The 14,784-nt window shown below is 37.7% G+C and overlaps 2 protein-coding genes across 2 annotated transcripts; both read right to left on the bottom strand.

The window, feature by feature from the left end:
- Positions 1–1,850: 1,850 nt before the first annotated feature.
- Positions 1,851–3,574, bottom strand: LOC149736143 (uncharacterized). Its single transcript, XM_089878759.1, has 2 exons — positions 2,672–3,574; positions 1,851–2,362 (listed from the first exon to the last, which is right to left on the bottom strand). The coding sequence occupies exons 1-2, from the start codon at positions 3,416–3,418 to the stop codon at positions 2,018–2,020; spliced, it is 1,092 nt and encodes a 363-aa protein (XP_089734885.1). The 5' UTR covers positions 3,419–3,574; the 3' UTR covers positions 1,851–2,017.
- Positions 3,575–6,954: 3,380 nt separating this feature from the next.
- LOC149736142 (centrosomal protein of 83 kDa-like) lies at positions 6,955–14,744 on the bottom strand. The gene is made up of 14 exons (XM_089879277.1): positions 14,468–14,744; positions 13,676–13,805; positions 12,744–12,857; positions 12,212–12,330; positions 11,614–11,743; positions 11,100–11,231; positions 10,766–10,890; positions 10,176–10,297; positions 9,572–9,866; positions 9,000–9,233; positions 8,523–8,651; positions 8,238–8,339; positions 7,855–8,018; positions 6,955–7,435 (listed from the first exon to the last, which is right to left on the bottom strand). Exons 1-14 carry the CDS (start codon positions 14,647–14,649, stop codon positions 7,155–7,157), a joined length of 2,259 nt encoding a protein of 752 aa, XP_089735403.1. The 5' UTR covers positions 14,650–14,744; the 3' UTR covers positions 6,955–7,154.
- Between the last annotated feature and the right edge of the window lie 40 nt (positions 14,745–14,784).

The raw sequence follows: 14,784 nt of genomic DNA, 5'->3' as shown, positions 1-14,784 counted from the left end.
CTTTGCACATGCCTGTCACGGTTAAACACGAAGGAGATTACACGGTTTGTTTCAAGTAAAGGTTTTGGCGCAAAAACTTGTTTAACGATCAGGGAAGACACGTTTTGTCTGGATTTAAATTTAACCCTACGTTTAAATTAGCCCGTACAAATACTTCATTAATGATCATTTTAACACTAAATTAAAATCATTTTTATTCAGTATTTTTAATACGATTTTAAAGATCAAATTCATTAAAACAACGAAGAGAAGGAAATTAGCAGCAAAACGATATAAAAACGTATAGCCTAAGCCCTAAATACTTGCAAACGCATCGGTTAAAAATCGTGGGCTTTAAACCGAACATACTGTAACGCGTATTAAATTACTATTATTATTTTATATTTAAATTTTTTTATATTTTTCGTCTGCAATGCATTATAATGAACAACCAAATACCTCTGCTTGGAATTCGACATTAAGTATCTTAAGTGGAAAAACTCGTGTTCGGCATTTTCAATAAAGTTCATGTTGAATTTGATCTAATATGATTCATAGCTTAATCACATACATCTGTGTTTACTGCTTGGAGCTCCATCAAAGTGGTCTGGCCCCGGGCGCATGGGAGACCACACGCTCAAGTTGACCGATAGTGACCCCTACAATGTCACCAAGTGACCGATAATGACCCCTAATACCATGTAAACTAAACATATTAAGTATTTTCGAGAACAAAGGGTCATGGGTTCGAGGCTTACGGTCGTAAATAAATCAGAATTTTAATTGAATTTCAAGTATTCGCTTGAACTGCTATTATAAGGCGGGTGCACCGCGTGTACCAAAAGCGTAGACATTACTATCAACAGCTTTAACAGCAACAGCATTTCTAACTAACTTTTAATTTGCTCCAACTGCTAATACAACGTTAAAATCAAGTTAACACGACGTTGCCAAAAAAATTAACTTTGCTAGTGCTTGAAACTGATGGTTTAAATACCTTTATTTTACACCATGTTAAAAATAACGATTCTGAAAACTTTTTTCTTTATATTTATACCGTTGTGTAGATTCAGTAGCCACGCTTTTATTTGACGTTTTTCTATCTTCGCTATCGTATTTAAAAGAAAAAAAGCTATGTTATATTAGTCTTGTTATTTCTGTTAAAAAATTTTTTTTTTATAAAATAAGTCGATTGCTTTTCGATTTAAACGAACGATTCTGATTGGTTGGTTGATAGTCCAGGTTTAGCTCACCTCAAATCCCTATTGGCTGTCGGTTGCCAAGCAACGATTACGTCACTATTTATTATAGACACCGACTGTTATGTTGTTAATATGATTCCAACGTCTATCAGGACATGAACTACTGATGGATTATATTTGATTATAAGTTTAAATGCTCATGTTATACGGCGTCAAAATGTATCCAGATATTAGTTTCGGTCTTACATTTATATTTCACTTGCTATGTGGTTACGTAAACAAGATATCCCATATTCTTGGGATTATATCAACTTACGTAGATGTGTTAGATTCTGCATAAATGTAGCAAGCATTTTTATACATGATGTAAACTTAGTAATTGGCAATCATGGCTTTATTCAATATTCAATATACTTCCAAGTAAGCCCTGGTTTGGGATTTTTGACGACTGTAGTTTTGTTGCTTATTCCCTTCTCTCGTTTTATTGACTTGGTTCTTTTCTGTCGTATTCGAAAATAGTTAAATGTATTGCTATCACATGTCTTATTGCAATTCGCTATATACATAATACATACATACGCCTTTCCTAAGTAACTGTATCTCTCGTTATTATATAGAACTTCTATAACAGTCTTAATCTGTCAATCAACGTACAAGGTGTCAATCAAATGACGTCATTCAAATTTATTGTCGCTCAGTACATTGTTACGTCACACACGATCTTCTATATATACTGGTTAAGTTAGTGCATATATATATTAGTTGTTCGGCTATTTTGAAATCGCGATAGAAAAGTTATAATATCCTCCAATGCTCCCAAATCCCAACGTTGTACTTCATACTTCGTATTTATCCGTTTGTACCCTCATATTATTAAACACCATTCCAATACTTTGGAATATGGGATCAAATATGGAGGACACAGTCACCCCCCAGAATCCCTTCCACAAGGACATCTTGATGTTATGGCATCTCCTGAACGGAACCAATAGCCAGATATTCAAACACGCGATAAATGCGAACCAAATCCCCCATAAGAAAGCTGCGGGTACCGAGCAGAAGAAGCTGGCCACACTATAACAGCATCCCTTGCTAAACCCGTACACCTCTTTACTAAGATGCCACGAGTATTTAGGTGTATAATACCCTTCCGGTTCCGCTATGACGTCATCAAAGTTTACCTGTGACGTAACAAGGTTTATTATAACGTCAATTGTTTACACTCGAATTGTGGTTATTTAGTTGACATAGTTTCGTTGTTTGTTTGGCAAATATGTCTGTTATGTCCTAATGTGCTAATTGTACTTTAGATGTACCAGAGTTTATTGTGGACATACTTATTAATCTGCATCGAGAATGTTTGATATCAATAACAAAGAACCACATTACGAAACAATATTTATGCCACAGTTGGCCCATCGCCCCAAAATACTACCTCAACCAAACCGCTCATTATTAACCCCAAGTAACCCCACAAACCCCAAACTTACCCTCAAATCCTGGTTAATGAACTCCGGGTCCCTCTCGCTTCTAGACTTGAACACCTGCACTGGAAGGTCCAAGCCTCGGACTCGCTTCTTCTTCTTTTTCTTCTTGGGCTCTTCTACCTCCTGATTGGACGGTGACGCGTCACGTGACGGGTGTTTCGACGAATCACCTTCCTCTTTCGGTTCCGTCTCATCAACCACCACGAATTCCTCGCCGGAGGTGACGTCACATGTGACGTCATCAACCGGAAGTCTCGCTACGTCATCTTGAGATCCTGTCTTCTCCCCTCCCATTGTTCTTGATCGACGTTTGTTGTTAGAAGTTCGCGAACCCAGCGACGAAACACTCCAAACCGAAGAGTTACCGGACCTACGTAATAATGGGTTGTATTCTTCGTCACAATACGAACTCTCACGTTTGTTGCAAACGCTTCGACGCCCAGCTGAAACAATAGACCGGCAATCTGGATCTCGAAGCTGCCGATTCAATCTACTGTCCGAACCAAAACTCCCGATGTAACTAACTTCGTTCGTCGCATCTTCGTCGCTCTCGTTTGCCTTCTTCTCTCCCCCCGTGTGACGTAACGAGCCTTCTTCTTCTCGGTTCTCTCCTTTTTTTTCACCTTCTGATACGAATGCTTCAGCAGATCTTAGTTCTTGCAGCAACTCGTCTCCCATGATGTCACGCCTTGCGTCATTGGTGACGTCACCCATGGGAACCATCTCTCTAGCATCATCGTAACCCTCCATAGTCAAACTTTTAGTTCTAACTCGATTTTGCAATTGTCAGTTTTGTTAAAAATTTTTTTATTTAAATCTTTAAATATAAAAATAATTTAATATTAAAATTTTCTCGTTAAATTGCCCGAAATATGTTTATATTTTTCTACATTTTTTTAAACATTTCGAAAAAATTAAAATAACTGTAACCAAAAAATGTATTAAACTTTTAAAGTAAATTGCTTAAATATTTTTTTTTTGTTAAATCTTAACGAAACTTGTTTATATTTTACCATCAACTTGAACCTTGACCCCGAGTAACCCTTCCCGAATAACCTCAAGTAACCCCAGTCACCAACTGTGACAATTTAATACGTCATAATGAAGTATCCCATGAGAATAACAGACGTTGTACTTATATAGTTTGAAACTTCATCTGTAAATCATTTCATGTTTAACTGGCTGCAAATGCGTGTATTATAAAGAACGTATGTAACTTATTTATCCTCACATGGTGGGGCAACGACAGTCGTTATAACACAGGTGTTCTGTTTCATACACCTCATACCCGCTATTAAGTTACCAAGTAAGTAACTTATTTATCCTTGCATGGCGGGACAACGACAGTCGTTTAATGACATGCCTACCTAACTCACTAACATGACAATTTTTATTTATCCCTTCGAAAACAATATAACTCGCTAGGGGGCAAAATAAATGAAAAGCTTTGGTTTATTAAAACCATGGCTATTAAACCCTGTAAGGAACAATTCACAATTTATACATTCTGTCTAAAAATAAACATTTTCTGAGTTTTTATAACTCCTGCCGCAAATGGTTTCATTCCTGCTTACTACCCTACCGCATAATGACGTATCCATTACGAAACAATCCTTTTAGTGACGTAGTTGTGAATTCTGACGTCACAAAGTGAAAACAACTGCGCGATTCCAGTTGTTTATTCTCTTCACTAATAATCAAGATAATGACGTATTTTTATGGGGATTCGCGAATTCAAAACAGCTGTTTTGTGTTTAGATGCCGATTTGTGTTAATTGGGCACGTGTGAATAAGTAGACACGTAGTTTTAATAGTGTAGTTGGCCGGAAAAGATTGCTTTTATTGCTGAAACTTCGATGGTTTTAATTCTTTTCAAAGTTTTAGAATTTAGATAAAATATTAGATTTAACTTATTTATCCTCGCATGGCAGGGACAACGACAGTCGTTATAACACGGATGTTCTGTTTCATACACCTCGTGTCCGCTTTCAAGTTACCACGTATGTAACTTATTTATCCTCGCATGGCAGGGACAACGACAGTCGTTATAACACGGGTGTTCTGTTTCATACACCTCGTGTCCGCTTTCAAGTTACCACGTATGTAACTTATTTATCCTCGCATGGCAGGGACAACGACAGTCGTTATAACACGGGTGTCCTGTTTCATACACCTCGTCCCTGCTTACAAGTTACCACATATGTAACCTATTTATTCTCGCATAGCAGGCAACAACAGTCGTTATAACACGGGTGTTCTGTTTCATACACCTCGTCCCTGCTTACAAGTTACCACGTATGTAACTTATTTATCCTCGCATGGCAGGGACAACGACAGTCGTTATAACACGGGTGTTCTGTTTCATACACCTCGTCCCTGCTTACAAGTTACCACGTATGTAACTTATTTATCCTCGCATGGCAGGGACAACGACAGTCGTTATAACACGGGTGTTCTGTTTCATACACCTCGTGTCCGCTTACAAGTTACCACGTATGTAACTTATTTATTCTCGCATGGCAGGGACAACGACAGTCGTTATAACACGGGTGTTCTGTTTCATACACCTCGTGTCCGCTTTCAAGTTACCACGTATGTAACTTATTTATCCTCGCATGGCAGGGACAACGACAGTCGTTATAACACGGGTGTCCTGTTTCATACACCTCGTCCCTGCTTACAAGTTACCACATATGTAACCTATTTATTCTCGCATAGCAGGCAACAACAGTCGTTATAACACGGGTGTTTTGTTTCATACACCTCGTCCCTGCTTACAAGTTACCACGTATGTAACTTATTTATCCTCGCATGGCAGGGACAACGACAGTCGTTATAACACGGGTGTTCTATTTCATACACCTCGTGTCTGCTTACAAGTTACCACGTATGTAACTTATTTATCCTCGCATGGCAGGAACAACGGCAGTCGTTATAACACGGGTGTTCTGTTTCATACATCCCGTGTCCGCTTACAAGTTACCATGTATAAACCTTAAAGATAATTTGTAATAAGTACTTTAAATTGGCGCATCAGTGCATGACACTATTATTCTAGAATTCAATTTCAACTTTAGGGTGGGGGAAGATGGGACACTTTTATCACATAATATCCAAATACCCTGGCCGTCTTTTAAACAATTAACAGCGGTCTATGGGAGTCGTGAGGATACGGTTTTATAATTCGTTGAATGTTCTTTGTTTACTACCGAATGGGACGAGAAAAAAGAATGAATATGTGTCCCATCTTCCCCCAACCTACTGTATGACGTAACACAATGTAACAATTGTACGCGAAGTTGTAAAACAACCAACATTCTAAATCGCGACATTTCGATTAAAACAATAATGCTTTGTGTTTTAATAATGAAAGGTTAATGACGTCATAATGAACATTATGATCGAATAGAAACTTGACCTTTTGTTGATTTCGCTCAAAAACGCGAAAATCGCGGTCGAAATTCTAAATTAGCGTGTTGTGACGTAACAATCACTTAACAATGTAATTCTCGAATTATTTGTTTGTTTAAACTTTAGTGTGAAAACTTTCTCGAATGTATTTGTTAAGTGGATAGATGTATTTATGACGTCCTACTCGTTTGCCGCGTGCTTTTTCAATGATATCACAATGCGGTTTGAATGTTTAAACTCTAGACCGGAAGTTTAATAAACGCGAAAATGTTTTTAGAATAAAGAACAAAGAACTTCGTGATAAATGCAAAATAAATAAAAAATCGGAGAAAAATTGAAATTGATTTGAGTGTGGATTACTAAAGATGCCTAAAGGCGTGTTTGTAGCGGGAAATATTGCGATTAATATTAACATCCGATTTGTTATCAATATCGCGAGGTTTAACGCCGCAGATTTTTACGGTGTGTGCAGATATGCACTTGGTAATGTTGTTTACCCAATCAACCGCATTGTCGTGAAAATATGCGGCCATAATATTTGCCGCGGGCAAATTAAAACCGGTCAAACACCAATGGAATATCCCTGTATTCGAAATTATTAACAATTATTTTATATCGCCGGAAAATTGATATTTTATTTAAAGGTTACGGTTAATAATAATTGCACCAAATATATTATTTGTATTACGATTTTTTTATTGGATTTAGCAGCTATGCTTTTTATTGGCAATTTTAGTAGTTTTCACCGTTCTAACGAGTGCCATTTTGTTGCTAACTTCATTCTCTTCGTTGTTTTAATTAATAGGACCTTCGCTATCGTGTTTAAAGAAATAAATATTGTCTTTTTTACGAGTATTATAAACTACAAACGAGTATTTTAAAATTCCCGAGATTTCGTTTATTACAAAACTTGTGCTGTTGTGACGTCACATACGTTTGGCACGCTTAACATATTTATAAAAATTCTGCATAAATGACGATTTAAAAGGAATAAATAAAAAGATTATGACGTAGCTAGCATAAAAATCATCTATACGAATGACGTAATACTCCCGATATATTATTTCTATGAAATTCACGTCGAAATTTTTGAATTCTCGCTTCCTTCAAAATCTTCGTCGTAGTCATAGCTCCCTCTGACGGATTCGTTTTTCGCCGCCTCTGTGACGTCACCTTGTTGCATTGTCCGTCCCTTTGTAACGTCATGATCGCTCTTCGTGACGTAATTATCGAGAGCTTCCATCTGTTGTTGTTGTTGCTTGGCAACCTCATCCAATCGTTGTCTTAGCAACGCCACTTCATCCTGATGACGTAATCCTTGATCCTTAAACGTCACGTTCGTCATATCCGCTAAACCTACGTCATTTTTAATTATATAATTCCATAATTATATAATTCCAAAATTATATAATTCCACAACAAAAATAGCCAGAAATTCATATTCACACGTCGCACCCAGAAAATCCCAGATTGAGGAATTTTTTTTTAAGGTTATACTGACTTGTTTCACGGTTTACTTTTAAGAGTACAACAACTAAAGGTCCACCTGCTACCCAGGTTTAACAGCCCTGTGGTTATTCCATAGGTTATAACATGGTGGGGGCGTGGTTCTATATAACATGTTTATAATCACGTACCAAGATGGCTTAATTATTTATAATATCCCTTCTGACAAGTTCTTTCTCGCAATATTTACCCCTATTAAAGAAAATAAAATCCAGAACCTAAATGTCTAAATTAAAACCATCATAAAAACAAAGTCTTCTCAAACTTACCAATTGGGCTTATGGCCGTCATATCATGACGTAGATTCATGGTTGACGTCATCAAGGGTAGATTGTCCGACATACCAACCACACGGCGGAACTCCTCATGACGTCGTTTTAACTCACGTATTCGACGTCGGGTTCGATTGTGTTCTTCCATCGATACACCGTGTCTGTAATGGCATGAGTTGTTATTATGATGTCATGTAAATTATATTTATCTCCTCAATGCGATAGCGAAGATCAAATTAATCAAAACAACGAAGAGAATGGAATTAACAACAAAACTACAGTCGTTAAAACACGCTACGGGTAAAAACTACTGGAGAAAAAATGTTAAACCTATATCACGTATAGACTAACTTAGGAGAGATATAATATAGATATCTTACTTTCCAGCTTTTGTTTCTATTTCAAGCTGTTCCTTCTGTGCCTCCAAAAGCTCAGTTTTACGATTTAAGCTTCGAACTTTTTCCTGGATGGATTGTTTCCATCTAAACATAAATATCTTATAATATATGGGGTATAATGCCAGGGTTAGAGAACCAGGGATCCTGGGTTCAAATCTAGGCCAGAGAGTTGAAGAACCAGAAACTCTGGGTTTGAATTCAGGCCGGGGTTGGAGAACCAGGGATCCTGGGTTTGAATTCAGGCCGGGGTTAAAACACAAAACTAACTTTTTCTGTTGTTTTTTATTTTTCTCCAACGTTTCGGTTGTTTTTGTCAACTTGAATTCTAATTGGTCGATTCTACTTTGCAGACGATGTTTCTCCTGAAGAGCAGAAATCTTGTTCTCTTCTATTGCTCTGGGGAGGAGAAGTGGCATTGTTACATCATAGGCACATGGTGAGTGATTGTTACGTCATTAATAGTTATTAAACTTGTTTTACTTGCGTGTGTTTAATAAAATCTCTTGAAATACGACAGCAAAGAACAAAATATTTAAAACAACATAAAAGAAGGGAATTCGCAACAAACAGCAGTCAGTAAAACACGAGGGTAATAATTAAGTTTTAACTAAAAGCACAAATCCACAATATATGACCTTGGAACAAAAACCAGTAACTTATACTCATACACACAATCCTACACAACAAAAAAATACAAAAAAAACACATACCAAACACACAGGACCCTATACACACATAACTTACTTCTCAGCTTCCATCTGAGCTTTCTGTACTTTCATTTTCATTGCATCCAAATCAACTTTCGATGTTCGGATCGTCTCGTTCGCTCGTTGCGACTCTTCCACCACTTGGTGGCGAGCAAGAGTCAACTCTTGGATTTCTTTCTCTCGTTCGTGTAGTTTTATCCTCAAGGTGGCGCACTCGTCTCTGTCACGCTCGAGTTGACGAACCGTCTTCGTTTCGTGTTCTAGGTGGATTCTGTAAAACATTATAAGCATAAGTGCAAACCTAGAGGGGCAGGGTGGACATAGATAAATGTCACTTATTTATCTATAGCTCTAAACTTGAGGATGCTGAGTTCAAGGTTTGCCACCGCTACCATTTTGTCTTTGGGCTAGGCAATTGCTTCAACCCAGTGGTCACTAATTGGCCAAACTATAAGCCAAACATTTAATAAAACCACCCAACAAGTTACATCTGTGGTAACTTGTAAGCAAACACCGTTGGTGGCCAGCAACCCAAGGATAAATAAGGTTCATCTATTAATTTAATTTAAAATTCCCACCCCCATTCAGATATAACACAACTCCACTCACTTTAACTCCGCCAGCTCCATCTTCACTCTCCCCTCCTCCTCCTCCCTTCTCCTCATTTGCTCCTCATGTTGCTCCCGCTCATTTGACCTTTGTAACCTCTCCTCTGATAACCTTTGACCCAGTTCTTTACACTTCCCCTCTAACCCCATCTTCTCACCCTGCATCTCGTTCGTTTTACCCCACTCCTCTTCCTGGACCTGCTGGACACGGATGAGCGCTTCTCGCTCGGCCTCCTCTAGCTCCCTCTGGTGACGATCGATTGCCCCACGTGCAAGGTCAAGCTCCGATTCCAATTCTAAAATAAACAAAAAAAGTTTAAAGATCTTAAACTATAATGTTAATGTATATACTGTTGCTGAAGGGCATGTTAATGTAAAATCTTCTGACATTTGTTTTCTTGTTCATAGGCCAACATTTCGTCCAGATGTTAAGTCGTTACCAAGAACACAAACGCCTACAATGGTAGCAGCGTAAAGACTTGAACCTGTAACCACCGGGCTACTTTTACCTCTGACTGTTTGTTTATTGTAAGTAGTATTATTATTATGCCTGGCTTCGTTTTATCATATTATGATGTAATTGCCAGTCTTATGACATCACAAACCTTGTACTTTGGTAACCAAGCCATCTCGCTCTCGTTCCAAACTTCCTTGTAGTTTCAACAGCTCCATCTTGTGACTGGTGAGGGCCACCTTGTGACGATGTGTCTCCTCGTCAAACATGTTTCTGTCATAATGGTGATTGTATGCAACTTACTTATTTTGGCATGACAAGACAAAGATAGTCATTATGACGCGGGTGTTCTGTTTCATACACCTCAAGCTTGCTTACAAGTTACCACGTATGTAACTTATTTATCATCACATGGCGGGAAAACGACAGTAGTTATAACACGGGTGTTCTGCTCCTAACACCTCAAGCTTGCTTACAAGTTACCACGTATGTAACTTTGTAGGTGTCTGTTTTTTCGTATGGCTGACAATTTAGACAACCCTTTAGTGACCACTGGGTTTGAGCAATTGCCACAAAGTGTCTTGCCCAAGGACACATACGCCCACAACAAAGCAGCATTAAAATCAACTTTTAGTCGAAAATGTAGACACACTAACTACTCTATCACAGATCTAATGCGTAAACATGACATATAAAATAAAGGGTAAATAAGTTGCATTGTTTTATCATAGTATGACATACTTCAGTGATGCACATTCCTTATTCTTCTCAGTTAGCTGGGTTGTGAACCGGTTGATTTGGTCACCACTGTCGCGTAACTCTTTCTGTAACCTCTCGCATTGTAAGTCACATGACCGTTTCTCGCTCTGTGATTGGTTAAAAAGAATTTGAAATTTTAAACACTCAATAATAGAGATTATATTCTATAAGGGTGAGGTCTTCAGTGAGGCACACTTGAGACCTGGGATGTAGGTATATTACCCCCACCCAGGGTGCTACCATCTAGAACCCCACTGAGGCAGTTTATGGCATACATACATAAACCTTTAAAGCACATATTAATATTTTATCAAACCTCTATAGCTTTCAATTGAACATTAAGTTGAGTTATATCTTTAGATTGAGAGCGTTGAACAAGGTCTGCTTCATTAGACGCGTGTTCCTTCTGTTTTCGAACCTCAGTCAGTTCATCAAGGAGGTTCTTTATCTATAAGAGGTTGGTAACATGGTAAGTGTGTTTATATGAGTGAGGTCTTATCACATGAAATGTTATTTGGACTAAAGATGTCACCAAGAATTGGCCCATTACCCCTGCTGTTAATGCATATTAACTATTCCGACTAGGCAGTTGGAAGACTTTCATTCTCTAGTATATATCTTATTATGTTAACATGTATAACGCATTGTATTTCAGTGATGCAACCAGCAACTTTACTATTATATGTATTCTTTTGTTGCTAATTCCTTTTTATTTGGCAATTAATTAATTAATTTAATCTTTGCTGTCATTTTTGAAGAGAGAAACAAACAGTTATTTGTTGACACACAGCTTAGAAAAAAAAGCTAATTAATTAATTACAACTAATTACTCGCTGTTCAAGTTGGACTTTCTGCCGTTGAAGTTGAAGTAGTTTCTGCGAATCAACGTCGGTCGTTGATTTCTGGTTATTCAACAAAGTATCTCGTTCATGTGCGAGGGCGGACACTTCTGCTTTGTGTCTGGAGTGTAAGGGTTATGTAAATACATACATTCACATAGTTACATATGTGATAACTGGTAAGCTGGAGTGTAAGGGTTATGTAAATGGAGTAAGCTGGAGTGTAAGGGTTGTGTCTGGAGTGTCTGTAAGCTGGAGTGTAAGGGTTGTGTCTGGAGTGTAGAGAGTGGAGTGTCTGGAGTGTGTCTGTAAGCTGGAGTGTAAGGGTTGTGTCTGGAGTGTGTCTGTAAGCTGGAGTGTAAGGGTTGTGTCTGGAGTGTAAGGGTTATGTAAATACATACATTCACATAGTTACATACGTGGTAACTGGTAAGCGGACACGAGGTGTATGAAACAGAACACCCGTGTTATAGCGACTGTCATAGCCCCGCCATGCAAGGATAAACAAGTTACATACATTCTCACTTGCATTACATACATGGTAACCTGTGAATAGACACGAGGTGTATTGTTATATACATCCCATTACCTGAGTATAACTTCTTCAATGTTTCTTTGATGTTCATTCTTCATGTGTTCATACTCAGCCTTAAGGAAAGTATGTTCGTATCTTATCTTGTTGTAATCCTCACGGTATTTCTCTACCTCCTGTTAAAACATGGGTGTTAGTCAAATGTTGGCTTTTATTCTATATGGGTGAGGCTCTATGCCATTGAACTTAGATTTAGGTCTGAGTTGGCCCATTTTCCTTGACACCCAGGGTGCTACAACTCATTAGCGACCACTGGGTAAGAGCAATGTCCAATAAATGTCTTGCCTAAAGACACATATGCGATATGCCCACTGTGGGCAGTATTAGTGTCAATTCAAGCATTGAACCCGGTATCCTTCGGTAAAAATGCAAGCCAAACCTGAACCCAAAATGTTTGGTTTAAAATGCTGTTGTTGCCAGCCATTTTAAAAATCCTTATTTAAAAATTTTAACGGTCCTTACAAACTAACATTTCAATGTCCTATTGAAGGTAATGATATGTTCATTATATCAAACACAAAGTATAAACCTTATCCATGGCCACCATATGTGCACGAAGAGGTTCTTCCAATTCTTTTGTTATTTCTGCTTTCATTAATTCAAGTTTGTGAGGGTGGAGGGTTTGGGACCGAACTTCTTCAAGCTGGTGGTGGTAATGTTAGTTAATGGTGTGTATTCACTCACACAAAATAGCCAACTGTTCAGGATTACTAGTACTTCCTAACCCAGTGGTTCCCAAACTTTTTTTTCACCCGGCGCCACTTGAGCTATTCAAAATGTTTGCGGCGCACTTAGCCAAAGGTCTTAGAAATAAAAACGCATTTTTACAGTTTTATCGTGTATTTTAAGATTAGGCTCGTTTAAGCATATGAAACTTAAGCATATGAAAAGTGTTGTACCACAGTCTGGACATGAATATTGCAAACCGAAAGAAATAATTGGCATTGTTACGTAATATACAAATCTACTGTACAGATAGAAATGCGAAAACAAACTTTTTAAATTTTATTATTGAACAAACACGTTGGATTTTTATATAAAACAACAATTTATATTGCAATAAAATATTAATACAAATCAATTATCTCGACCATGCTAAATTGGAAATGTTTCTGCAAATTTTCACGGCGCACTTGACGAGTTGCGTCGGCGCACTAGTGCGCCGCGGCGCCCACTTTGGGAACCGCGGTCCTAACCCCATACCTACTTTGTATTTAAAGTAAAAGTACACAACACATAAAATAGAAGCTGGTGATAACAATTGTGGTAGTTATAGTTACTTGGTTGTTCAGGAATAATGTTGTAATAGGTTGTATTATATTAGGTTGTATTTAATCAAACACATTGCGTTACACACTGCATGCAGACATTTTACACAGAAGTATAAATAGTAAATACAGTTCATTAAAAATGTCTTAAAATTTTAATATTTTCTAAAAAGATCTATTTTTTTAATAAAACCTCTCGTTTTGTTGCTGCCAGTTGTTTCTGAAGTGAGTTGATCAATTCTTGTAGTTGGTTGGAAGACTGCGAACCATTCTGTGTGATTTGATGAACTTGTTCTTCCATTTGTGCGTATTCGGTTCGTAACCTGTGTGTGAATGTATTGGCATTGTAGTCAGTATGATACTCCAGTCATATATGCATGTGGGGTTTGTCCATAAATGAGGAACCCTTTCCATGTTGAAAGCGGTTTATTGTAGTGGATTTTGTATAATCAGAAAGGAAACTTGCAGCAACCTCAGACTGCAGACTATGGCAGGTGCATGCACGATTTTTTACAGACTTTTGGTGATGCACGCCACAATTTGTCCCACGCACGCCAATTAATTAAAAAAAAAAAATACGTATTAAATTAAGTAAGATTTCCTAATGTGGCTTGAAAATGTACGTGGTTTGCACGCAGATTTTTAATGATAGCACGCGCGCGAAAGCGAAAAATAACCATCTTGCACGCGCGAGATCTCGTTGGGAATTGCCATACTCTGCAGACTGGCAGCAACCCAATTCTATGAAGCTTGAAGAAGGTAAGCTATCTTTATATGTTATGTTAATTGATTATATTTCATTTATAACCCAAGCAGTAAAGCAACATTTTCACATAAAGATAGGTTATTAGGTTTAAGTGTATACAGATTAAGTGTAAATTGTCTAGTCGATTATTCTTGATACTTCAGTGAGGCTTGAACAAAGTACCCTATGCTTGTTGGTAATTTATATTAAGTAACAATTTCATATAACAATATATATTACCTCGAATGTTGTTCTTTCAGTGTCTCGTAATTCATCTTATGAGTTTCACATCGCATACGTTCGTCCAGTAGTAGCTTTTGTAACTCTGCACTATCTTTTGGTTTCCCACCAGTGTGGGGTGATAACATCCCCATGACGTCATTTGAGGTCCCTGGCCCCCACATTCGACCACTATCCATCATAAACTATTTGAAATTACTTTTGTAAGACTTTTAAACCAAATACATTCCTGCTGGAACAAGTATAGCTTTACTGATTAAAAGACGCGTATATATGCCTAAACACATTACAATTACGTCTAAATTGGGTTAAATTTT

Source organism: Ciona robusta, chromosome 5 (assembly GCF_009617815.1).
Source record: "Ciona robusta chromosome 5, ASM961781v2".
Lineage (NCBI taxonomy): Eukaryota > Metazoa > Chordata > Ascidiacea > Phlebobranchia > Cionidae > Ciona > Ciona robusta.
The sequence above is the reverse complement of the archived record's forward strand: the minus strand, read 5'-3'. Positions and strand labels throughout refer to the sequence as shown.